Raw genomic sequence first — 26,918 nt, forward strand, 5'->3', positions numbered from 1 at the left:
GCACACTGACACGTGGGCCCCATAAAAAATCTCCCCCACCCGCTCGCTTTCTCCCACCTCCTTAAACCCCAACCCAAACTTCTCCTATACGCCAAATACACCTTCCAAATCCAACGCCGACCAAAGCAAGCGGCGAGGCAAATCGACGAACACATGGCGGCCATGGCCATGGACCACGACCACGACCACGCCTCGTCGCCGGCGCCGCCCGCGAGGCTCCCCGCGCCGCCGTACCACCACTCCCCTTCTGCTGCTGCTGCGGCGGCGGTGGAGGAGGTCGCGACGCCGCCGCGGAAGTCGTCGGCGGCGGGGGCGGCGGCGCAGAGGTCGTCGCCCATGCCGTCGCCGCTGCAGCTGTCGGGGTGCTCGCTGCAGGAGCTCCTCCTGATGTCCCCGCCGCCCGGGTCGGCGCGCCGCAACCGGTCGCGGCATCGCGGGGCTGGGTTGGACGAGAGCCTGGAGATGGTGGCGGCGCCGGCGGCGGGGACGCCGCCGAGGCGGAGGCGGCGCGTGGCCGCGGAGCAGTGCGCGGCGCCCGCGGTGGCGTCGCCGAGGAACGGGCGGAGGGCGAGGCGGAGGCTGGAGAAGGAGATCGAGGTGGAGGACGACGCCGCGCGGAGGGCACGCAGGAGGAAGTCCACCCGGGCGGCGGCGACCAAGGCCGCGCCTGCGGCCGCGGACAAGGTGGCAACGGCGGCCGCGGCGGATAAGGAGGACACGAGCATGGCCTTGGTGCTGGCTAGCACCGATGCTATACGAGGTCAGGGAAACCATCTCTTGTTGGTTCTGATTATTTTGGGGCTAATTTTTTGCTTCGAGAAAAACACTGCTCCAGATTCTCTCTTTTGCTCTTTCTCTCGTTGTGTTTGGGGAATTGCCTCCTCGAGTTCGCTCAAATCGGATCTTCGATTTGTGGCGCAGGTGCTGATGCTCTCGAACAGTCTGGGTGGGAAGATCTCTGGGAAAGGATCGTCGACTTGGTGATGTGGAAGAATGTGGCAAAATCGGCACTCTGGTTTGGGTTGGGATCCATGTTCTTCTTCTCCTGCTCCTTTTCAAGGGAGATCACCTTCAGGTTTGCGCAATCTGATCCCCTTTTACCTGAATTTCCTGCTTTGCAGTTCATTTCGTTCTTTTGATCATGTACTGTTACTGAATTTCGGGTTTCGGGTGATGATCTGCAGCCCAATCTCGGCACTTTGTCACATGGGTGTGATGGTCTTGGGCTTAGCCTTCTTCAAAGATTCCATTCCTCAGAGGTATGAATATGACAGTATGAGCCAGTGGCAATCTGTTTGTTAGCCCATTTCAATCAAGACAATCAATCTGAGTTCTCATCTGCAGCAGGCAGCAGGTAGAGAGGGGAAGGAGCTTCAGATTGACTGAAGATGATGTGCTTCGTGCTGCACGAGCCGTGCTGCCAGTTGCAAACTCCATGATATCAACTGCACAAGTGATCTTCTCTGGTGAACCATCGATGACTCTCAAAGTAAGCATGTACCGAATTTGATGACATTCTTGGCACAAAAACGGTTCCCCTGAGTAATACAGAAGTCTATTGTTGCCGAATCTTAGGTATTACCTGCTCTTCTGTTTGGTGCTAAATACGGTAGTCTGGTTACAGTATGGAGAATTCTGGCCACAGGTACGATTACATACGCAAAGAAGAATATCAATGTTTTGCATGACTACTCTGCTGAAGCATGTTCTGGTTAATTGAACTTTGCAGCGTTTTTCGCCAGCTTTACACTCCCAAAGCTTTATAGCTGCTATTCAAGTCAAATTCATAAGAGAGGTATTGTTTACTTAGGTATTTTCATGCTGTATGTTAATTTGTTCAAGGTACCGGACTAAATATCCTCCCTTCTCTTTTTAGTTGAGAATTTGACAGATCGGGCTCTAGAAGCATGGAAGTCTTGCCCCCGCAAGAAACTCGTTGCGGGCACAGCAGTGACAATGTGCTGGAACTTGTTCAGTGTGAAGACGCGCATTATTGCAGGTATTTATGCTGATATGGTTCATACAGTTGGGATAACTTTATAACCATATTATACTTTTCATGGAAATGTTACTTAACCATTAGTAGTTGTTGGTAAAAGTATTTCCATACAGTATTTGATTGCATCATGGGGAATAGTACAAAAGTTCATTTAATATGTAAAGGAGACAATTTTTAATGACCTAACTAGGAATCTAGTGAGTGAAAAAAATGTGGTTTGCATATTAAAAGATATTGTGGAACTGAGATTAATGGTTCACCAAGCAATATGACGCCTGAAGTGTTGGTCTATGAAACGCTATAGATAATACAGATTTTTGAAAAGTTGCACTTCACCTACATATTAACAATGTTGGCTGTCTAAGACTGGCTGTCAACATGTGTACTGTTACAATAAATTATAATTAAGCTATACAATAAGAGAGTGGCAAAGGAGAAACGTTGTGTTGGAAGCCTAAACCGTGTGAACCCAAGAACCCAAGAAGGCAAGAACCATTGATATCTAGAAATAGGTGAGAAAATTGGCATAATACCATTGTCAAAAAAGGGTTTCGCCCAAATACCACTATGCAGTTGGGATTCGCTGAAATACCATTCTCAATTGAGGAGCTTCGCCGAAACACCATTTTCTTCCAATTCTCTCTTTCCTCTTATCTTTGCTGACCAAAATGCCCCTAGTTGAATTAATTCAAGTAAAGCAAAGATGTAGATTACAGAGTACATATCGCCCAAATATCTTGACATGCAGAGTAAAGCAAATATATATATTTCTTTACACTAAATTACAGAGCATAAGACACTATCTCCACAGCATAAATAAAAATAATTTTTATATCACTGAAAACTGAGAGTTTCAGTTGAGAGTGTCTTTTTCTTTATGTTGTGGAGATAGTAAGTTGCATAATATGTAATCTGGTGTAGAGAAAAAAATAACATGTAAAAATGTTTTTGGCGTATTTACTTTATAATCTATGTATTTTTTTATATACTTAAATTGATTCAACTAGGGGCATTTTGGTCAATAATGATGAGAGGAAAGAGAGAATTGGAAGAAAATGGCATATGGGCGAAGCCCCTCAATTGAGAATGATATTTCGGGGAATCCCAACTGCATAGTTGTATTTGCGCGAAACCCCTTTTTGACGATGGTAAAATGTCAATTTTCTCGAAATAGGTACTTCATGGTGTGTCATAACAAAAACATTGTCTTTCGAAGGATTTGGTGTTATCTCCAAATTTTTTGATGAAAAACTGTCTGCTTTTGAGAAAAATAATAGCCCTCTACTCTTTTATTTGCACCACTTGAAATCAACGTGAGCTGGAATTACAGTTGCTCTTATAGGCTGTGTTTGCAACCCCTTGTTCCCAACCCTTCTCTCTCGTTTTCCGCACGCACGCTTTTCAAACTGCTAAACGGTGTGTTTTTTGCAAAAAATTTATATTCGAAAGTTGCTTAAAAAAATCAAATTGATCTATTTTTGAAAAAAATTTAACTAATACTTAATTAATCACGTGCTAATTGACTGTTCCGTTTTCCGTGCGTGGGTGATAGGTTCCCAACACCCACCACCGAACACACCCATAGTCTTATTTGACAATTTAGGCTGTGTTCGGGAGGAGAGTTGGGGAACCTCTCCCCCGTGCATGGAAAACGGGATTGCTTATTAGCGCATGATTGATTAAGTATTAGCTAAAAAATTGAAAAACGGATTAATATGATTGTTTGCAGTAACTTTCTTGTAGTTTTTTTTTTCGAAAAACGCACCGTTTAATAGTTAGGGACGAGGGAGTGGAGGTTGGGAACCTTGGCTTGTGAACTCAGCCTTACTCATGCTTAGAAGATTCCTTTTAGTTTTCATTATGATTTGAAGCACCTCAGTTCAAGACATGCACAAACATGCCTTTTCAAATTTAAATGTCAAATTAGATTAACATCTCTCTCTCTTTATGTGCAGCCTTCATTTCGGTAGTAATCCTGAGGTATAATCAGAAGTATCGCAAAGCTGTGGTGGATACAGGAGTTGAAAGCTGTCAGGATGAACAAGAACAGAAAATGGAGATTGAAGACTAAATGGTGTGCCATGTCAGCAATTCTTTACCTGAAGAAGCTTGTGGTGTTTCTCACATTCTATGAAGAGAAACCAATGTTTCTGCTTTTCCACATCTAGTGGTTATGGAGTACTACTACTATCTTGGATGTGTACTGTAAGAACATGTCAGGTCTAACGGATGCTTCTCTACTATAGCAGAGCGTCAGCGCAATGACTGTTGTATGCTGATTGACTCTGGTTTACACTAGTAAATAAATGTCAAGAGTTTGTATGGCTTAATTCAGGTTGGTTTGAATAACTGTGCCACAGATTGTGTGGACGTGTGGTTGCTCGTGTGAGTTTTTGAAACGAGATGGCCGGAAAGGCAGAGCACTTTGCTAATGTATGCCAGAAAAGTGATGTCCTGCTCTTGTTCTGCTCATGATTTAGCTCTCCCAGTCATAATAATTACCTTTTTTGCAACCATTTTAGTTGGTGAAATGAAAATTTTTTTTTTGTCACATTGGACGTTTGACCGGATGTCGGAAGGGGTTTTCGGACACGAATAAAAAGACTAATTTCATAACTCGTCTGGAAACCGCGAGACAAATCTTTTGAGCCTAATTAAGCCGTCATTAGCACATGTGGGTTATTATAGCATTTATGGCTAATCGTGGATTAATTAGGCTCAAAAGATTCGTCTCGCGATTTACATACAAACTGTGTAATTAATTTTTCTTTTGATCTATATTTAATATTTCATACATGTGTCTAAAGATTCGATGTGATGTTTTTTACGAAAAGTTTTTGGTAACTAAACAGGGCCGGCCTAGATTCAACTAGTAGAATTTTTGCTATTGGCTGCACGTAAACACCCAAACATGAGGACATACTTTGAAAATTTAAAACACCAGAACACCCCTTTTTTTTTCCCGAAAATTCTGTTTCAAGTCGTAGCGTGAATGTGACGAATCAAACATAAAACAGTGCATTGCATATAATGCATGGGAAGCTAATTCAAAAACTAGTGCCCTCTCAATCATCATGTGCTGGGAATAAGGCGCGTTCTTCTTCATTAAAAAAGAAATAAATCCTGGAATGTAGTTGCAGCGGATTGCGATGTGGTTTACTCCAGTAGACGACTCTGAAAGGGTCAACTTATATTATGATTAGGTGTAACTGCTCGGGATCAGTACAAAGATTAGGATAATGAGGAGAAGGCGATGGGGGAGGCATTGAAAGAGCAAAAGCATTAAGCATCCTCGACTCCTCGAGGCAGAGCTCACCCCCAGCCCAGCCCCAAGTCTGATGCTGCAACTGCAAAGCAGCAGTGAGCAGTCACATGGCGGCGGCGGATCGAGCTTCTCCGTTCCTCGGCTCCGTCACCCCGATCGACGGCGGCTGGAGCAGCCGCCCGCGTCGCCACCAGCGGCGCCGCGGTCGCGAACGCCATCGGCGGCGCCCTGATCGACTCCGACGGGGAAAGGCCTGGCTAGCCCGCGCCGCATCCATCCTCCTTCCCGCCAGGCTCCTCCCATCCTGATGCCACCGGCCAGCGGCGGCGGGGCCTCGCCGTGTGCCCCCCGGCCCCCCACTAGCTAGTTCAGCTGCGCCTCTATCTTCTTCTCCGTACCCTTAATTCGTTTCTCGTTCTTAACAATTATTATACTATTATATTATTTATTACTTACTCGATTTTTCCTCTCTTTTTTTTCCGACATGGCGCTTTTACTGCTGGGGAGTGGCACGTGGCAGCCAAATGGCGCTGCGTCCCCACCAGTCGAACACGCCCCCGTCCGCCCGATACTGGTCCCACTGTCAGTGGATGACTGCAGAATCTACTCTGTCTTGGCCACCGCCACCGCCGCCGCCGCAATCTGGGAGTTCGTTCGCCGGAGGTTCACGCCGGCCGGATCGAGCGGCGCCAGCTCGTGCGTCCGATTCTGAGGTGTGCACCAAATTTATTCTTGCTTAATTACCTGCTTAACTATGCTCATCTCGTTTTTGCTCGGTGTACTTGGGGGTGATGCTCCACGTGAGTAGGACTTCCCTACGAATCCTAGCGGTTTCCGAGGATCTCTCCAAAACCAAAATGCTTGCAATTCAATGCCATCTGCGTCTGTCCCCCCTCTCTCTTTTTTGTTTTTTCTGTTTTTTTTTCTGGCGAAGACAGATGGCGACGGCAGATTGGTTGAGTGATGATTCCTTTTTTGGCCCCTGCCTAGAATTTAACGTGATGCATAAGTTCCTTCAATCGAAGTACCAAACATGATGCCCACGAATCAATTACGTTGTGTGATTTTTAGAATTTGTGACAAGAGAACTGATTCATCATTTAGCTTTTTGTCCTCTTGATTATATGTTATTAAGATTAAAAGAGTGCATTTCGATGTTAGGCTAAAAATATGCATATGGAATGCATGGGTTAAACTTTGGTGCACTCCTATGTGCGGCTTCCCTGTAACAGGGAAAAAAAAACTAGTACTAGTATAATGCATGATTGAGTTGATCAATAATCCTGCCCCTTCAATTTCCACTACACCATCTTGATGATTCTCTTAGTTTGAGCATTCTCGCATGTTCAGTCTCAATCTACCTAGTGTGCCATCCTAAAATGACCTATTTGTAACACTTTATCTCGAATTAATTTCTTGATTATAATGTGGTAACCTATGCATTTGGATGTTTAGTTGTACACAAGTCAGTCTGATCAATGAGTAAGCTAGTAGTATCTTCATATGGAGTATGATGAGAGAGTTATGGGCACTTTGTCTTTACCGAACACAGTTTGATGTCCAAATCAATGCATAGGTTTATCGTTGTCTTTTATGTGTTGTATGTGTATGTTAATTATTAAAGGGTTGTTTTATGGGGGTCTTTGCGTAACTTTTGTCTGTGTACTTCAACAATATAATGAGATACAAACTACTAATTCCTTACATACCATTAATAATTTATCAGTTTACTCATGTCACTAAAAATTTGCTATTCCCACATATGCCACTAAATGGAATTTTCCCTCCCTCATATACCCATCCACATCATCATACCATTTTAGTTAGCATGTAAACTACAAAATTGCTCTTAGCTTCCTCCTACCTTCTTTTTTATGCACTGTCTCCCCCATTATCTATTTGTTAATCTCATTAATAATATTGGTGTTCCTATGCTACTCCACCTTTCTTCTGAACATGGCTAGATAGGAAGGCGAGTAATTGTCTAGAACTGATTGCCCTTCCCTGCCTCAATTTTCTTTACCAATAAAAAAAGGCTGATGCATGGGCCTGCTTGGTTGGGTGTTTCAACTTGCCACACCTCAAGTTAGCACCTACCAAGTGTGGTGAACGAAATCCTCGCCATAGCTTTGGCTCAAAAATGTGTAGCAAAGTAGCAGGGAGCTGCCTTTCTTTGGCAGGCTAAACTATGGAAACGAAACAAACAAGGGCTAAGCAATTGTGGCGTGACTAACATGAGGTGCGTATCATGTGGCATCCATCCAAACAGCCCCTATGTCTTCTTGTTAATCAAGTAATGTCAGTTCATTGAAATTACTAATTAAAAATACAACTAATTCTTTAGTTAAACATAAAATATTCTTTTTGTGATTAAATTAACTATATAATCAGTTTGCCAAGTCGAGAAATTGTTTCTTTTTCTATAAACTAAATGCGTGACACAGGATATAACTAAGTAATAATTATTCTTAATCCCACTTACAAAAATATCATGAACTATTTCTATGCATAATGTGCAAACTAGTTACAAAAAATGAAACAAAGAAAAAAAAAAACTTTTGATCCAGCCGTTGGTTGTGTGTTGAATGGTTGACTGCTAATAGTAGTCACTGCTATTACGGTCACAGTTACAACCACAACTCATTCTGTTCCTGCTTTATACTCCTATACTATATATAGCAGGAAAGGCATTCCAGGGGTAATTATGTGATTTTTCGAAGAAAAGAAAACTGACTGTTTTTACTCTTCATTGACGTGGATGGCATATAAGGGACCGTAAATTACATTTGATTGCATATAAAGGAATAGCTAATTTATGATGGCATATAAGGAAATCAGTGAACTTTCAATGGCATATAAGATTTTTTCTCGAAAAGTAATCCCTCTAATTTTAACTTTAGCCATTACTTAGTATAGGATGTCTCAGTATGTCCATTTCTAATGAGTCTTTGTAATGAAGAGTTTATAATTGCTCATCAATCCATTTCTTATTGTCATCAGGACACAAATGCTTCTAAAGATTTACAACATGTAGTGCTCATATGTGTTCTTTCTAGATTCTTGATAGAAGTCACATGTACTCCTTTTTGTACCTAAACAGCAAAATGCATCAAGTCAATTATGAGAAGTATGTGCGCGATGAGCAGTTCAAGCCACTCACCCAATATATCAAGGAAACACCAATTATGGTCAACAAAGCTATTGTTGGTTCTAAAAGGGCAAATCTCATCCTGACTGACGAAGCCAGGCTTGTCATCAGAGCAATTATCATAGAGCTATATTTCCTCCACAAAATGAGAAAGTGCCCACGACATTTTGATGAATCAAATGTTTTTATCAGAGTAGATGGGATAGCGCAATTAAGGGGATGTAATCTTGATGACAGAAACGACTTCAAGGTATTTGAAAACTACCAAGATGCTCACAAAGTAATTGTGGTAAAAGTATTCCAACAACACAAGAAGGATATACCTAAAGATGTGAAGCATCTCCTAGAGTTGATGAATAATCGTGATAACGTTATTAGTATGGAGTTGGAGTATCTCATCTGTACACATGCTTCTCTGGTCCCTCTAAGGAACAGGGAAACATTTTTCCTGTGGATGTATAGACACATCAAGTTTATGGCACCTTTACCAACATGGGATATACCATATGAATCTTATTGGTACGAGAAACTGAAATGGAATGATCTCCGCATGGAGTTGTTTGGGTGCAGAAAAGATGTGGTGAAAGGAACCGATGGCTTTCCAAAGTCATACAGGAATGCACTTGCCCATTTCATGGAGAAATATGTCAAGGGAACGAGAAGGTACACTGCAGGTGACATTCAACAAATCCTATTGATTACCTTCCCATTTTTTCTGCCATGGATGCAAGAACAACTTTGGCAAAATAAACGGTTGGGAGATTTGCAACTTGATAGTCTATTTGGATCAAACTTAGACAATGAGTTTGGTGTGAGCATGGATCCTCCAGCTGTTACAAATTGCAACAAAAGCAACATTTTCTCCTTTCAAGTTGGATCAAGGCATATTTCTGCGAATCAAGACATGAAGAAAAATGGACCCGTGTTCCAGTTTCGGTAACTCCTACCCTTTATTTTTAATTCACTATATATTGTGACCTAAATGATCGAGTAGTAGTAGTACCTTCTGGCAGTTTAGCTGTGTAACTGCCTCAATTACGTCGCGGCAATACAATTGGATGTTTTACTGCAGTCAATTTGGTCATCAGGGAAGCACCTTGATGTGGTTCATGTCCTGGACTCCTGTGGTTCCACATTTACACACAGATTTAGTGAACGATTGATGGAGCCCTTCATGTAACAGCTTACAAGCCAGAACCGCTTGTGTAGCTAGCTACAACTAAAAATCCCCTAGATGCGACTTTTAATCAAAAACAAAAAGCTCTCCCAAGCATGCTCGATCCTTTGGCTCAATGGCTCCATTTGTTGAGCTTGTGTTACATCTGCAGATGTGTGTGTAATGTGTGCATGGACATCTTCTATGCAATAAAAAAAGTTTGGTTCCATTAATTTTATCGAGTCATAATTTTGTACTGATGTTTCATTATGTATACTGATTCTTCAAATTTTCACTTAATTTTAATATTACGGACCAAACTGAGCTATTCTCCATACCTTCCCTCCTTTATGCTACCTCGGTCCCAAACTATAGCTACATAGCACTACAAATAAAACAGTGTATTTGCATGGAAGGAAATTTAATGGCAAATAATTTTTAAATTTACTAGAAAAGTTCTTAGAAAAAGGTTTCTAGAGATAGGGGTGAACATATTTGATATTCATGAAATATTTATGACAAAATTCGATGAACTTCATGCCAGCTCTAGGAATTCATTGTGTGCGTAATGATCAGATAGACTAGTGTGTATCAAATGCAACTCTCTTTTCAGTTTTCATATTAGTAATGGAGTAGCAGTGTTGCCATCAATTTCCTTTTCTTTCACTGTAATTTGTATTTCTGTGGTAATAAAAGTTACTAGATGTACATTACATGTACAATTCCTATGTATTTTTTGTAAACTCCTGATATTTAATTGACTGTTGCTCCTTTTGTACTTAAACAGAAACATGCATCATATCAGTTACGTCGAGAACATACAGAATCTGGAATTTAAGCCATTTGTCGAATATATGCATATACAAGTTATGCTTGTTGGTCCAACATGTCAAAGGGTACGTCGCCTCATGTCTGAGGAAGCCAAATTTGTCATCAGATCACTACTCAAAGAACTATACTTCCTGCACAGAAGGGGAAAGTGTCCACGGAATTTCGATGAATCAAATGTTTTTATCAGAGAAGATGGGGCAGTGCAACTAAGAGAATGCTATCTTGAGGACAAGAGCGACTCTATGGTATCTGAAAACTACAAGGATGCTCGAAACATAATTGAGAAAATAGTGTTCAAGCAAAAAAAGGAGGATATACCTGAAGACGTGATGCATCTCCTAAACTTAATGAACACGGATAAGGTTATTAGTATGGAGCTGGAGTATCTTATCTGTATACATGCTTCTCTAGTCTCTCTAAGAAACAGGGAAACATTTTTCCTGTGGATGTATAGACACATCATGTTTGTGCTAAAAGGTGATGAATCAACATACAAAAATGACATCATCAATGCTTGGCAAAAACTTGATTGGGGAGACAAACTGCACAACTTTCGTCCGCTAAAGAAATATTTCAAGTGTGAGAAATATGGATCCAAGGAAGAAATCGTTGACTTTTTTAATTCCTACAGGGATATAATTTTTCATGGCATGGATAAGTGCAAAGCTAACAGGAAAAGGTACACTCCTGATGACATTCAATTAATCTTGTGGGCTACCTTCCCAATGTTGCTGCCAACTATGCAGCAAGAGCTTTGGAAGAAAAAACAGTTGAGAGATTTGAAACTTGATGGTCTATTTGGATCAACCTTAGAAAATGTGTTTAATGTGACCAGCTGTTTTATACGGAAGAAAATCAAATGGTTCTGATCAAATTGGACCAATGTGCATCTCTCATCTCTGTGAATCAAGACAAACAGAAGAGCGGTGATGCAACTATGTTGAGCAGGAGGGTGGTTGTTTTTTGTTCATGCATCGCCCAAGAAGAAAGCACAATGATCGGTTCCATGCCAGTGGAGATTAATTTGGCATGAGCTTAGAAGATTACTTGGGTGGCTGATCAGTTTCTTCGAAGCCTTAAATTATCTTCTCGTCGTGTGTGGTTGATGCATGCATGGATGGATGGTTTTACTCCTTTCTGCTGCTAAGACAAGTTTACCATCTTCCACAACAGGGTCCTCTTTTGTTACTAATCGATTATCAAGTTATACAGTTCTTTTGACCAGATGTCAGAGTGATCCGGTTGCTGCAGATTTTTGTTGTGCTGTTGATCTTAGCTGGGAGCATATACACGTAGTAATTTCTCCTGGCTGCTGTCTGAGACCTAAACAAGCAATCGTGCTGAGTTACTTGGTCTAACTGAAGTTATACAAGTGCAGCCTATATATACATATACAGTTGTTCAATTGAAGGTTTGGAACATATACACACATATATTATTGGTTACTTGCTGATTGGTTGTCACTTAGTTAAGACATACACACCCATCTATTTGATGCCGGCTTGTTTCCTTTCTGATATTTATAATATGTTGTTTTGCATATAATCTTATACATCAGTTGGTATTAATTTCATTGGCATGCAATAACTTGAACTAAAATGTGCTGCTAGCACCAAGAAAAAGACGATCAAAACTAAAATGTGCTGCTAGCACAGGAACTAGATTAAGTCATGTTGCAGTTTCAGAAACAAAAAACAAATATACAGTGATGCGGTAAAAAAAAGAAGGTAACGGACATAAACAGGGAAACAATGAGAACCGGGGCAGAGCACCGTACCAAGAACTTTGCCGGCGGAGACTGCTGTGGCTGACCAATGTTGAGGGCCTGCAGAGGCCCGCATCGGCGCTGGACAAGACAGCCCGGCACCAGAAGCAGAGGCGCCGGCGAGAGGAATGGCGGCATTGGAGGAGGGCAGCAGGCACCACCGCCGACCGGCATTGCGGCGGCGGCAGGATCCGCAAAAACAGGATCTGGATCGAAACCCATTCTGGTTCTATTCCCTCTCTTCTTTTTGTGGATTTTGGGCTTGCGTATGGATTCGTGTAGGGTACACCAGGAGTGGAGCGATGGGACTCCTATATTGGGCCGTGGCCCATGGGAATGGGAGAGACCCTTTTTACAAGTCTGGGCCTTCAATTCATAAGACAACGGGTTGTAAAGGTTTTCATCATACGAAAACCAAAACCAAAACAATTTTGCTATATATTTGTTGTTCCAAAAATTTGACAGATATAATTACAGTATAATTATAGTGTAATTATAATGTAACTTGTAATTATACTGCAACTATAATGTAACTTGTATGTAACTTTCAAAAATCTCTCCGTAACATGTTATTTCGATAAAATGGAGCTCGTGGGAACAAATCCTTTCATATATGTGTGTGCTGTGATTTTTTTTTCTTCCTCACCAGAACAAATCTTGTAATAGATCTAACGGTTCAAAATTATGTGAAACTTACATACAAGTTACATTGTAGTTACCTGCAAGTTACAGTGTAATTACATACAAGTTACAGTGTAATTACACTACGATTGTATTATAATTACATAAGTCAAAATTTTTAGAGAAAATTTGTCGACAAATGTATAGGTGGTCCCAAGCAAAAAAGCTAACCCCTCCAAGTTATGTGTTTTTTTTAGATAATGGATTTTCATTAATCCGACCTCTATATCCACGAGGGATATACATAGCCCAAATGATACAAGAATACTTAGACTCACACCTCAATAAAGAGGAGAACACACAACAAAAAAAAAAGGAAAACCTACGATCTCAGCCCATCACTGCTTCTTGACATCCTCTACTGAAACGGTCAAATTCGACGAGTGGAGGTCGTCTAGCTGCCATCGCCCCTAGTGCGTTGTCGTTGCAAAACTCCGCTGATGTCATATTCATCCGCTTCAAGTGAATTGATGCCATGCTCCGCTGGTAAGCGCACCTTCATCCATCATCGTCCAATCAGAACTAGCCAACCAAACGCGAGCCGAAAGGATCCGCTTCTGTTTCGCCGGATTCCAAGGCCTCCACCACCCATAGGGCCACCGACGACATTTGAATCCTCCTCTGCCTCTCAGACTCCCAAGACTCCGCCACCGACGGGATCTGCCTCAGTCTGATCTACCCCCTCCTCGCCAAGACCCTTGCACCGGCACTTAGGCCGTCGCTGTCCCGGGCCGATGCTGCCCCTGGGGCAGCCACCGCCACAGCTGAGGAGGTCTTCTGCCCGGACTCATAGGCCACCGCCACCCCCCTAGGGTCGCTGCTACTTACGGAGCCACCTCCGTCGGATCCGCCTTCTCCCTGCCGAGGGCTGGCCTTCGACGCTTAGGTCGTTGCCATCGTCCGCTGCATCCGCCACCACAGTCCTCCGTCGCACCCACCGCCGGCGTCCTCCGCAGTGCCCACCGCCTCCCGAAGAAACGCCACCGCCAATGGCTCACCGCTACCTGCCACGACGCTGTTCTCCTGACCACCTCCGCTACCACGCTTGGCCAGGTGCTGGCCCGCACCGCCGCCCATGACCCCGCCATCTCCCGTGTTGGTGTGCCACCAAATCTGAGGCAAACCCCAGACCCGACTCCCCTGTCCGTCGTAGGTTCCGCCGGAGCCCTGCCACCGCCTTCCTCGCAGCCACACGGCACGCCGGCGGCAAGGCAACAGCGAGGAGACGAGAAAGTCGAGGAGATGAGGAGTTGGGGGAGACGTAGAGAGTTATGTGGGAACCAAAACCGAACAATTTTGCTGTAAGTCGTGTGATTTTTTTCCCCGATTTATGTTTTTTTGGGCCGTTGGATGTGTCCCAAGATTCATTCACATATTGGACAGGTAATAGCTAGACCCAGTGATAGAGCCATATACAATATTGTGGGATCAGCTGACTCCACATTTTTTTACAAACACCCTTGTGAGTCTCTTTTTTTTTTTACATGTAAGTCTATTAAATTTACAAAAAATAACCTTACTATTATATATTGGAATGGTATTTGAACTCACAGGGTATAAATTCTGGCTGTGTCAATACCTGGACCTAAGTACAATAGAAGAAACCGACAACCGAAAGAAAGCTCTCTCGGTCTCTGGTAACTCGCGCATCATTTTTCTGATTATTAGCTTCCTCGCGTGGCGTACTAGCACAATTAAGTGAATTCTCGGTAGTGATTAATTAGTTTCCTCGCGAGGTAACTAGCACAAAAGTCTAGCATTTTTGGAAAGACGGAGTACAATGAAAACTAGCATTGGGATTTGGGAGTGGCCTAATGAATGAGATAATAATTAAGAAATGCCATTTTGGTTGGAACATTAATGGATAATGATCAAATTAAATGAAAATTCAAAAACTATGGTGATGGTTAAAGCGGAAAATTGCGCCTTAAAAAGATAAATATATACTACAAAGGAGACGACGTACGACTTTGAAATGTTCAACGTAATTAGTTACATTATTATATGTTTACCTTGTCGGATTGAAGAGGACGTCGCTGAGCGGCTGGTAGCTATAGCTAGAAACGACTAGTGGTACAGAATACAATACAAACTAATCATCTGTATGCTCTTCTCTTCCTCTCGATCGCATAGTCGCATGAGCAGTAATCCATATGCAGCAGCTAGCCATGCTTGGGCACCACCATCATCGGTGCCCACAGCTGATGGATGGTCCATGCGTGCGGCGTCGCGCGCGCGCGTGGCAACATGTCGATCGAGTGAGAGTTCTCGTCCTGATGATGATCGCTACTCGTACGTACGTGCCTGCCTGGAGCAGGAGGGGCAGCGTGCCTCGATCAGGACGAGTTTTCTTTGCTTGCCTGGACCTGGAGGCTGGAGCCTGGAGCAGGAGCGCGCGGCGGCGTGGCACGGATGATCGACGACGACGACGGCGCCGGCCGGCCGGCAAGGCAATCGGCATCCTTCCTTCCTTCCGTGGACGGGGAGGGACGGACCAGGTCGTCGTCGTCTCCGATGCCTTCGACGTCGACGGGGCCTCGATCGCTGCGTGCCACCGCAGCAACGCCCCCTGCCAGAGCGGTTAGTTCATTGCTTTCATTGACTTGCTTACTTTGCCTGCTCGGCTATTTCCAAATGGGCCTGGTTTAGCCGGCCCATTATCACTAAATGGGCCCGACTATTAGGCCTGCTTTCGAAATCCACAATCTCAGGTTGGGCCCGCAGTCATTTTCCCCTAACTTCTTTTTTAAACTTTTTTTCCCCTATCTGAAACACACGCGGGAAGACAATGACTGGGAATGTTCCGAATCACGCGGTACTTTGTCAGTACATCGGTCCCACAAATCAGATGCTCAGTGCAGTCACTGTCGGGGAAAAAAATGAAAACCTCCTGAAACACGGGCATATATGACGTAATAATGACCTATGACCTATCTCACCTCCATTTCCACTTGGAAAATGCTCTTCTTTTTTTTTTTCCTTTTTAAGAACAAATCTGCTCTTGTGTGAGCATTCGCCGCGGCCGCCGCCTCCTCCGGGAGCGAATCCTCCTCCGTCAAGTATCAAGTATCAGCCAGGTTTGCCCCCCACAAGATCTAAGCTTCTGCCCCATCTGTTACCCTATGTACTTTCTAGGTTTGTTTTTTTTTTTTTTTGATTGGAGCTTGGTTTCTTTTGATTTTAGCATAAAAAGGGCCAAATTTTGTGCTGGTTAATAGCCTAATTTAGTTAATTTAGTTAGTGTGATTAAGACTTCAATTCCAACAAATCGCAGGCGGTTTCAACAGATTCCTTTCGAAATAGCATCCATCAATTATATATTTGGGCTTTTTTTTTTGTCCCCACCTCCCCTCTCCTTTGTTTTAAGCTGTAAAGGTTTACAGATACTGACATAACAGAGGTTCAATCAATTGTTGCTTTCGGATGTAGTACTCCATACAACTGTTTGCTTTAATTAGATTAAGCTAACCTTTTTTTTCTTCATTAGTACTACATCTGTAGTACTAATTTTAGGTTCTACATATCTTGATTTATGCACCCCATTCATCCACAACCAGTGTGATATTCATAGAATTAAACTCCCGTGTCAATTAACGATGTGGAGGGGGATTAGAAGAATGGAGATAGACAGGACATTAGGACTAGGAACAATATCTTGCATGGCAATGAAAAAAAATAAGAGTAATCAGTCACAATAAACAACTATTAAGTTCACTAAGCATATTAATTACTAGTATGTGCAATGGATACATTTCCAAAACCAGTCAAAATTATATATGGATATATGCGAATATGTTAATGCAACAACGTGCATGCTTAATCTTGACAGCAATTAGGATTGAAATCAGTGGATTCGATTGCTAAAATTTCACAATATTGATGTAATATGCATATCATGTCGCAAAATTTCAAGTCTTACAGCTGGATTTGCCTCACATTTGCTTATGACTGTCGCATTTCTGATTTAGGCAGCAACACCATGGGTAAACCGAGTGCTAAAACATTTACCCTCGCCCAATACACGGCGATAACACCAATGATGCACAAAAACAAAAAGCTTATTGGCGAGAACCGTAAAGTTAAAGGGGAACATATAAGATATAACTACTTGACTGAAGAAGCCAAGCTCCTGTTGCGAACAATTCTTGCAGAAGTGTATTTCGTCCACGAAGATGAGCAATGTCTCAAGAAGATTACCAAATCAGATATTTTTGTCAAAAATGGGAGAGCAGAGTTCAAAGGAGTTGATCTTTGTAAGAAGGAGGACACCATGATATTTCAAAACTACAAGGAGGTCCACGAGATATTTATGGAAACAGTGTTCCAACAAAACAGCAAGGATATACCGGAAGATGTGATGCACCTCCTACGTTTAATGACATCACGGGCTACGGCTATTGATATGAAGTATGCCATTTACACACATGCCTGCCTCGTCCCTCTGGAAAACAGAGAAGCCTTTTTCATGAAGATGTATAAACAAATCACCAAAGTGTTGCCTGAAGATAAACCAACCGCGCACAACAAGATACTCCAAGCTTTGCCTTATGCCCTTGATTGGTACAACAAATTGCAAGGGAATAGTTTGCTCGAGGAACTGTTCATGTGGAAAGAAAATGATTCCAGGAAGGGAATCACTTGCTTTCTGAACTCCTACAGGAATGCAACTACTCATGACATGGATAATTACTGCACAGGAAATGGGTACACTTCTGATGACTACCAACTAGTCTTGTGTGTCACCTTCCCAATGTTGCTGCCAAGGATGCAAGTAGAGCTTGAGAAGGCAGGACACCTGAAAATTTTGAAACTTCACAGTATGGCATGATATATGAAGTGATCTGCATCCAGGAAGGTTCAGTTTGCAGCCTTTAATTGTTATTGTGCCTGTCTAGGATAGTAGGTAATATGCAGAGGATGACCGTCTATACTCACACCATTATGTAGAGATATCATCAACTGATTTGTTACATCTCCCCCAAGTGTAGGCTGTGTCAGTGTCAGGAGAGCAGTAGTGTATTTGCTACAACCACACGATCATTTATCTCATGTTTGGAACATCTTTTCACAAGTGTAGGCTGTCTAGTGAGCAGTGTATTTGCTACAAACCACACGATCATTTGTCTCATATTTGGAACATCTTTTTGGTACCCAGTGTATAATTTGAGCGTACTCTTGTAGACAAAGCAAGAAATTTGGAACTTCGGTCTTGTTGAAACAATCTAGAAAGTTGTATTTTGCATGATCTGTATTTAGAATTTTGTAATGTCACTTCCAATCTTCTTCCTCTGTGATATGCAAATGTGCACTTCAACTGTGTCTCTATCATTGTATTTTGCGATTGCACAACGAAATACATCAACAAATTAAATAACTCAACGCCATTTCTTCTCTGTAATTGCAGATCCCCATTGATTAATTGCAAAAAAGAAAAAAAAACAGGCTAGAAACCACCCAGGGGTAAACTACACAGTATTTTTAAAGTTCAGTTTTGAACACGGAGATTCGCCCCACGTCACCATTCCGACATTCCATAGGGCAACAACACCCATGATCGTCTAGTGTCGCCCGTTCTATGGGCGACATGGTCGTGTCGCCTATTGGATGGACGGCACGAGTATGTCTTGCAAAAGGTTTAATATTTGGTTATTCCTACTAAATTAAGGAAAAACTTATTATAAAAAAAACTATATTATGAATGTGTAGTGCATATCTGTGATGCAATTAAATATTAGAGCCTGAAGAATGCAAAGGACTTAAAACTTTGGTTGTGCCGTTGTAATTTGTAAAAGTCAAACTTGTTTTCTTTAAGTGTTGTGCAAAGTGAAACTGCTAACATTTGGCATTGTGCAAACTGCAATTTTACTTAAACTTCAAAATGAACTGAACAAACACTAGACGTCTCGCCCGGCCGGTTTGCTCGTTTGAATGGGCCTCAATCCTGGTCCATTCTCATGTGTGGATCGGGATTTCTCTTATAGGCCACACTCGTTTTCTTTCGGATTGGGCCGAAAACACGTGTAAAATTAATGTGTTACGGCCTATCCAAGCGAGAATTTGGGTCCAACAGGGAAAACTAATAGAAATAAGTTCATTTTCACTCAAGTGGTCGAATCTAATTCGCATCCTTAAACCACAATACCGGATATTTTCACCCCAACTATTAAAACCGGTGCAATTTGACTCCTCTAGTGATTTTGGAGAGCGTTTTCACTGGCGTGGCGCCTACGTGGCGGTATTTACTAGGTCTTCGTTCCACGTGGCGTTGATGTAGTGCTTATGTGGCATTAAAATTTAAAAAAATATTTGGGAATTTGTAATTCATAAAAAAATTATTGTGGACCCACTGACATGTAGGCCCCACATGTCATCTCATCTGTCTTCACCCCTTCTTCCTCCTCCCTCTCGCTCTTTCTCCCTTCTCTTTCTTTCTTTCCCGTTTGACCTTGGCGACGGCGGAGTGGCAGCGGCACACTTCGTGGTGATGGGGTCCTTCTTCCCCCTTTTTCGGCTACTTCACCGTGTGGGTGAAGATGGATGCGAAGGTGGTAATGGCGATGTGCTCCAGGCGACAGCAAGGGCGATGATGTTCCCAGCTAGGTGGCACTTGATCCACCGCGGACCAGATCCAAGGGCGTCGACTATAGGGATGGTCGATGATGAGCCACTCCCCACCGCCGTCTCAACCGCCGGATGCCGTCACGCCGCTCTCCACCGCCGGATGCCGCCATCTTTGCTCCCCACCACGCCCATGTCTCCGCCGCTCGCCGCCGTCGCGGGGATACATCCCTTTCTCTTGTCTTGTCTTGTTCTCTTCTGTTCTTCTCTCGTCCTCCTCACTCGCGCGCCATGGCGGGGGTAGGGAGGCAGTGGCCGACACGGAATCGCAGGCGGTGCCCGGCTAGGAGCTGCAATGGCGGTAGTAGCAGAAAAGATTGGGGCTCCCCCTCCGTGCCCGTCTCTGCTTGCCCGTCGCCGTCGCCGCTTCAATGACTTCGTCGCATCTCCGCTCCACTTGAAGAGAGAGGCGGGCGGGGGGGGGGGGGGAGATAAGGGATAGAGAGGAGGAAGAGGAAGAATGGAAGAAAAGGGGATGACATGCGGGACCCACATGTCAGCGGTTCCGCAATATTTTTTATGTGAATGACAAGTGGGTCCCATACATATTTTTTTAATTCTAATACCACATAAGCACCACATCAACGCCACGTTGAACAAAGACCCAATCAATACCTTCACGTAGGCGTAACGTCAGTAAAACCGCCCTCCAAAACCACCTAGGGAGTCAAATTGCACCGGTTTTAATAATTAGGGGATGAAGATATCTGGTATTGTGGTTCAAGGGTATAAATTAGATTCGACCACTATTTAAGGGAGTCAAAGTGAACTTATTCGAAACTAATATATGCATGTAATTTACACATGTTTTGGGTCATTTATAGGCCTTCCAAGCAGGCTCACGTTAATTAAACAAGAGACGGCTGTGTTAGGAATAAGTTCACTTTGATTTTTCTCAAATAGTCCAATTTTATTCGTATCTCTCAATCGTAATACCAAATATCATTAATTCTCAACTATTAAAATCAGTGTAATTTGACTCTTCTGACAATATTGACAGTAGTATTCGCTGACGTGGTGTCCAAGTGGTATCCTAGTCATAAAAAAATAAAAAATAAAGTAAGGCCCACATGTCATACACACCTCTCTCTCTCCCCTTCTCTACCCTACTCTCTCTGCCAAGTTTTCTTGCCAGCTGGCCGTGTAGTCCCTCATCATCTCCACAAAACAGTAGCGATGGCGTGACAGCGAGGAGGAACAACCCATTGCAGGCGGCGAGCACGGAGGAGGCCTAGCACTCGGTGCAGTGCAGTCGGGATCACGAGGAGAGAGGGGGTTCTCCATATTGAGAAAAAAAATGCACATTTAATGAATGGATACCATTTTTTTTCTGAGTATTTGAAAAGTCACTGATGCATGTCTAGTTTCAATAGTTTGACCACCAAATCATATTTCATTAATTGATTTTTTTTTATAAATCACCAAATATCGATCTGTCAATTTTCTTTCACTTCCTCCTTCTCAAACTTTCCATGATTCGTTCCCGAACGTTAAGTATGGGGGTTGAGATGAAGCGATGCAAAATGGAGTCCATGCAGCTATTTTCTCATGGTTGTACTAACCTCAAGGTTCCCAACCTTTCTCCCTCGTTTTCCACACGCACGCTTTTCAAACTGCTAAACGGTACGTTTTTTTTTTTGCAAAAAGTTTCTTTATGAAAGTTGCTTAAAAATCAAATTAATCTATTTTTGAAAAAAATTAGCTAATACCTAATTAATCGTGCGCTAATAGACTGCTCCATTTTCCGTGCGGAGGGGATGGGTTCCCAACCCATCCTATCAAACGCAGCCTAATAGGATCGATTGTAGTTGATAGTTGTTATTGTTCAATGATACATGGAGAGAATATTACTGCATAACTGGACTTGTTGTATTGAGCCTCCGCTCTCGGGGATGATATAAAGGTTATATGGGTAGAGATAAGGAAGGATCTTTCTTATAGATAAGGAAGAGCATGATACAAATCAATTATATTCTAATATAATTTTAACTACCGTATAATCTAACAGTGATAAATGAACACATTAGAACCAACCAAACCATGAAATATCCCTGGACCTCAATGGCCCTACCCTTTCATCACTTTGTAATGCCTCCCTCTAGCTAGTTCCTATGTTGACCTTAGAACCACTCGGCTTTGGTTCGTGTCCTTTTGTTATATTGTCAAACACATGGTTTTATAATGTTTCTAGGCTGGTTTCATAATGTTATGGTTACTCAATAGTATCGTTTTATATTTTGCAATAGTTAAGATGTTGATATTCCAAAAAACTAATATAGTATTTGTTTTGATTTTGGAATGACTCTCTCAAATCATCTTTATTTGATGCTAGGATCATTGGTGGATCCACCGCTTGGGTTCGTCTTATTTGATGCGAGATCATTGGCGGATCCACCGCATGGGCTCATCGGCGTTAAATAAAAGTAACCAGTCAAAGTAAAAATAATGAAAATATTACAAATGAGATTATAATATGGGCATGAACAATTTTTTTATGATTTATTCTTTATAATTAGATTATTGTGGGAAATTCTATTTGTCAAATTAATGTGGTAATTTTAAGTTTTTTTTCATCATTTCAGTTAGTGTGGCGACTTCTATGAGGCCCACCGATTTGTACAAAGCAAGATTTCACTTGCCAAAAGAATAGGGTTTCCGTCGAGATACACGTTAATTTGCATAAAAATAATTGACTTCCTCGTAAACCTTTCCGACCAGAGATGGACCAACATGTGCACTGGAGGACTCGAGTCCCGGCCTCTTACCCTGTTGGATCACCATTGATAGAAGAAAAGAGGGGAGGGGGAAGAAGAGGGAGAGGAAAAAGAGTAGGGGGATTGGAGAAGAAAGAAGGAAATGAGTCTTCCCTCTAATCTTATCTTGGATCCACTCATTCTCCAACCATACTATAATTAAAGCATTAGTAAACACTGCTTGTATGCTAGTTTGATCAACATACAATTATAATGCAATATAAGATGCCGGTTTGACTTCATAACCGACACATTACTAGGCACATCAAATGTGCAAAATACCAAATATGGCATATAACAGTACATGCTCACACCTGGTCGGATTCGAAACTATGTTTTCACCTATATAGTATTCAGCGGAGAGGGTTATTTCATAATTAGTAGATTATAATTAAATATCCTATATAATTGATCAGAGCAAATTCTTAACCCTGCCCACCACCACTTCCAGAGCCACCTCCTATTGCAGAACTTGTTGATCCAACCCCGCTACCTCCTCCGCTTCCACTACTGCCAATTACACTACCAGAACCCCCGCCGCCTCCAACTGCATTCCCAGCACGTCCAACTCCATTTCCTCCACCAAATCCGCCTCCACTACTTCCCGCACTTTCACCTCCACCAGCACCACCACCACCCCCTGTGCTTATACTCACTCCACCACGACCTATGTGGACACCAACACCGCCACCTCCTCCTCCTCCTGCGTGAACACCACCACCGTTAACCGTGGCACCTCCTCCCCCACCAATCCCTACATCCACCCCACCATGACCCACATCTATGCCAACACCTCCACCTGCCCCACCACCCACACTTGCGCCACCACCACGTGTAGTGCCGGCTCCACCTCCAAAGCCACCGCCTATACCAATTGATGTGTCGTGTCCTCCATGGCTAATACTCACACCAAAACCCCGCCCACCTCCTGCGCCATCGCCACCTTTGATGGAGAAGGCCTTGCTATCATTGAGGGTGTTTTTGTCGGAAAGGAGGAGCCGCGCGTGCGCAAGAGGGAGAAGTGAGAAGCAGCATAATAGTATAACTGAGATGGCCAGTCTGCAGGGTGTGGAAGTAGCCATGGGGAACCGCCTGTATTATTATGCAATTGCACGGAGCTGATTGATGGCACTACCATGTCTATATATATTCAGGAAAAGTGACTGAAGTGAGCTGTGCCGCACATTAGCCCTTGTCGAGAAATAAAGAGTACCACATGACCAAGAAAACTGTTTGGTGTACTTGTTTAGCCTTATGAATCAAAGCTAAAAAAGAGTAAAAACATGAAATTTTAAACATATATATACCATAATATTTCTGAGATTATAAGTTGGCCAGTCTCCATCATATTGGTGAAATTACAAAAAAATTTCCATGACAAATTGACAGTAGATATACTCTCATTGAGATTAAGAACAGTAACAAGGGATGTACAAATTAAAGGGTTTAGCTTAAACTTTCATAAGCTATGCACGCTGGGCAGACTTGGCTTATAATTCGGTTTTGCTACAAAAAATAAGTGTCAAAATATTTTTTTTAACCTGATTTCAATTGTTTTTTTTCCACCATCTGGTGCAAGTCTGTTGGTATCTCCCTCATCTCATCTCTCTTGATTTATGTAGGTTTCCATTTTTACTTGTGTGTTACTCTCTTTGTTCATAAATATAAGGGATTCCAAGATCGTTAAACAATTTAAGCCAGATAGGAACACAATTTTGTACCCCTCAAAAGACAGTGGATAGGTTTTGATTGGTAGTGTTAGACACATGATTAAAGAAGGTTACCCGTGCAATTAATGATATCCACGAGTTAATATGTGGTGTACTACTTAGAATCTCTTATATGTGTGGACAAAATTTGACTATATATCTGTAAAAACTTGACAACGAAACACCTATGACGGTTTCGTCAATTTCAATATATGCCGGCTAGTCTCTTATAGGTGCTCATAGCGGTAGAGTGCGTGTATTCATAAGAGGTGTGTGCGCGCTCGCGTTTGTGAGTGTTTACACTTGTTTTGTGTTTCTTATGAAAAAAATTCAAACCTTAGAATCCTTAATATTATATTTGTGGATGGAGTGAGTAAAATAAAAGCAAGCACTTGTATTTTCCTTTTAAGGAAATTGGGCGATCGACCATTTTAGGGCATGTATAACTGTGTGTAATAGCGGTCTCTTTTTGTTGCCATGCAAGTAAATTTGATGATATGGAAGAGAGAGAGGAGAGGAAAGAAAAGCATAGTTGCTACACATGACAAGAGCTCAAAGTCGAACATTTATTAAATGAAATTTTATTACACGAGGGTGGAGAAAAGGAAAGAAGGGTAGTAAAAAAAATATTTTGGTGCATTAATGATTATAAGAGTTCTTGTTGTCTTAACTGTTGTAGCAGCATAGTCTCTAAATAATATGTACTATTAACTAAGAGATCATATCGGACTCTACCTTTATACATGCCCTCTGTGACATTTCTCCTATGCAATGACTACTCTAAATATTACATTCTAAAATTGGAATTTATAGAGTAAATATTGACAAATTTGACTTTTTTTATTAAGAAAATGTCAACATAGATATTGAATATAGTAGCATATAAATAAGTTCGGTGTGCACATAACGATTTCGTTCCATGTCACGTTCAGTTATATAAAGAATATGTTGCTTTGAGAGATCTTTAGAAAACAAGAATTCAACCATTCACACGTACTTTGATCGAATTATCTGTATGCAAAGGTTCACATGAACTTTGCAGCTCATTTCCATGCCTCCAGATTTGCTTTTCTGCGGCTTTGGTTAGTTGCTTTGCGTTAATTTGCAGGTGTGACAGCTAAGCGAACGTGTTTCAAGCATCTCTCGATATCATAATTGATTGATCCATTTGCATTATAGGGCCTGTTTGCTACAGTTTCAAATTCACCTCTCCTGAGGTTGGAACTCAGACCAAACAATTTCAACTTCACCTAAAATAGGAGTGGAGCTGAGTAGAGCGTTCTCACCAAATAAATTAGAGAGATGGACCTGGGTTTAGGTTGGTTTAAAACTCTCCACAACTTTATTACAGACCCAACTCTTGAAGCTAAATTTTGGAGTTGAATCTCTACCGAATGGATCCATAGTACATATTATTACGCGTGGTTCCATAGAGAACTTAATCTGAGTACACGGTTCTAAGAATATAAGGCCAATACTGTGCCATGCCGCTAAAATTGCACTAAAGTAGCTAGGTTCAGACTTTGAGCCAAATAGACTGAATCTGCTTCATACCAATAGTCGAAAGATCGGATCTCAACACTGCCACACAAACAGCGAGTTAAAAGTTTTAGTTATGAATGGTATAAATAAATCTGTTTGTTATTGTGAAATTTGTAATATATGCTACCATTTTTTCTATTTTTTAATTGTTTTATGACTGTTTCAAAAACAGAAATGTTGTGAATTGACTTTTTGGCTTTTTTTTTTTGGCACGTTCCGTTGTCTAGACTGTTATAATCAATAGGGATAAGCACAGCGACCAATGATAGTATGTTTTTTTTTTTGGCTTTCATAACTAATGAAAAAGGAATTCCCGTCTAATAATTAAAGAAAAATAACACCATTACTATAAATAGCTTCATGTCATCCACAATAACTTGAATAGGTGTCCCTCTCAATCTGCAATCCACAATATTTAAGAAACATTATTCTGACTAAAGTATAGCAAACTAGATACCAATCTGCAATTCCGCAAGCAAAACTCATGTTTGCAGCTTATGTGACCAATCAAGTTGTCATAAGAGGGGCTAGTAGTGAAGTGAATCCCTACAATTTGGTGAAAGTTTTAACCATATTTATTCATTGAATCTGAAAAGCTGAAGAGAAACTCCAAAAATAAATTATAGAAAAATAAACTATCTTAGGGTCTAGGATCAGTTGTCATCCTTTGGAGACAGATCCTGACAAGGCAAGGGTTCTAGGTACTCATAGTAATCTAACACTAGGGATGAAAATGGATCAGAAACAGACATACATCTACAGTTTTCGTTTCCACATTTTTTTTTTGAAATCAGGATAGAAAACTTTGATATGAAAACATCATCGAATATTACCGAATACAAACAAAGTGAATACGGTAATGGACATTTATCAGAATATAAAAACCTCTCCAACTATTCTTCTCAAATCAATGAAGAGATGTAGATATTTTTTTTTTCTAAAACAACTAAAAAACAAAATTTCTAACTTTTATCAATTAATAATATAACTAAGTTGTACACTTAACTTTTCATGAGAATGAAAACTATATTCATCTATAGCTGTAAGTAGTATGGCATATCCTAATAATAAAAAATAGTTATTTGGCAAAAGAAAATTATATCTAAAGAGTCCAGTGTCCATTGAACAAACCACCTTCAGTACAAATCTGAAAATTTAGAAGAGAAAGCTGAAACTAATCAGTCGTATACGAAAAATAATTTCGTTTCTATTTCAATTAAAAAAATCCAAATTCGTTTCCAAAAAATTTCCAACGAATAGCGGGCTTTATGTATTTGTTTTTGAGAAAAAAATTCTGAATTTGTTTTTGTTTCCCAAACTTTCAGAAAAAAAATTTCAGCTGATACTTTCCATTTCCGAAAATAGATCCAGAAACTTAAACTTTCTGAACCGTTTTCATCGCTACATGAAGACACTACAGGAGGGCCTCAGAGGAGAGATATCATATAATC

The 26,918-nt window shown here is 41.6% G+C and overlaps 3 protein-coding genes and 1 long non-coding RNA gene across 5 annotated transcripts; 2 read left to right on the forward strand and 2 right to left on the reverse strand.

The window, feature by feature from the left end:
• The first annotated feature begins 76 nt into the window (after window positions 1-76).
• On the forward strand, window positions 77-4,550 carry LOC127762269 (reticulon-like protein B17). 2 transcript variants are annotated; one of them, XM_052286715.1, is made up of 8 exons: window positions 77-760; window positions 922-1,075; window positions 1,185-1,259; window positions 1,345-1,489; window positions 1,576-1,645; window positions 1,730-1,795; window positions 1,877-1,999; window positions 3,955-4,550. In XM_052286715.1, exons 1-8 carry the CDS (start codon window positions 154-156, stop codon window positions 4,068-4,070), a joined length of 1,356 nt encoding a protein of 451 aa, XP_052142675.1. In that variant the 5' UTR covers window positions 77-153; the 3' UTR covers window positions 4,071-4,550. The 2 variants fall into 2 exon arrangements, with proteins under 2 accessions (XP_052142675.1, XP_052142676.1); XM_052286716.1 differs by having other exon boundaries at window positions 78-760; window positions 1,348-1,489.
• A 240-nt stretch (window positions 4,551-4,790) lies between these two features.
• Window positions 4,791-11,944, forward strand: LOC127762268 (uncharacterized). The gene is made up of 3 exons (XM_052286714.1): window positions 4,791-5,977; window positions 8,365-9,348; window positions 10,356-11,944. The coding sequence occupies exons 2-3, from the start codon at window positions 8,369-8,371 to the stop codon at window positions 11,266-11,268; spliced, it is 1,893 nt and encodes a 630-aa protein (XP_052142674.1). The 5' UTR covers window positions 4,791-5,977; window positions 8,365-8,368; the 3' UTR covers window positions 11,269-11,944.
• LOC127762271 (uncharacterized) lies at window positions 6,241-12,449 on the reverse strand. Its single transcript, XR_008015487.1, has 3 exons — window positions 12,177-12,449; window positions 9,416-9,534; window positions 6,241-8,356 (listed from the first exon to the last, which is right to left on the reverse strand). It is a non-coding gene; the product is annotated as an uncharacterized LOC127762271 (long non-coding RNA).
• A 9,926-nt stretch (window positions 12,450-22,375) lies between these two features.
• On the reverse strand, window positions 22,376-23,319 carry LOC127763772 (glycine-rich cell wall structural protein 1-like). The gene has a single exon (XM_052288563.1). It carries the CDS (start codon window positions 23,296-23,298, stop codon window positions 22,642-22,644), a length of 657 nt encoding a protein of 218 aa, XP_052144523.1. The 5' UTR covers window positions 23,299-23,319; the 3' UTR covers window positions 22,376-22,641.
• Window positions 23,320-26,918: the final 3,599 nt, after the last annotated feature.

Source organism: Oryza glaberrima, chromosome 2 (genome assembly GCF_000147395.1).
Source record: "Oryza glaberrima chromosome 2, OglaRS2, whole genome shotgun sequence".
Classification (NCBI taxonomy): domain Eukaryota; kingdom Viridiplantae; phylum Streptophyta; class Magnoliopsida; order Poales; family Poaceae; genus Oryza; species Oryza glaberrima.

Excerpts from the sequence above, each read along its gene's own strand:
- LOC127762269 (XM_052286715.1), top strand. The coding sequence starts at position 154 with ATGGCGGCCATGGCCATGGACCACGACCACGACCACGCCTCGTCGCCG. Across the intron at positions 1,076-1,184 it reads TCAAGGGAGATCACCTTCAG|CCCAATCTCGGCACTTTGTC; the intron begins GTTTGCGCAATC and ends GATGATCTGCAG. Across the intron at positions 1,646-1,729 it reads ATGGAGAATTCTGGCCACAG|CGTTTTTCGCCAGCTTTACA; the intron begins GTACGATTACAT and ends TGAACTTTGCAG.
- LOC127763772 (XM_052288563.1), bottom strand. The coding sequence starts at position 23,298 with ATGGCTACTTCCACACCCTGCAGACTGGCCATCTCAGTTATACTATTA.
- LOC127762268 (XM_052286714.1), top strand. The coding sequence starts at position 8,369 with ATGCATCAAGTCAATTATGAGAAGTATGTGCGCGATGAGCAGTTCAAG. Across the intron at positions 9,349-10,355 it reads GGACCCGTGTTCCAGTTTCG|AAACATGCATCATATCAGTT; the intron begins GTAACTCCTACC and ends GTACTTAAACAG.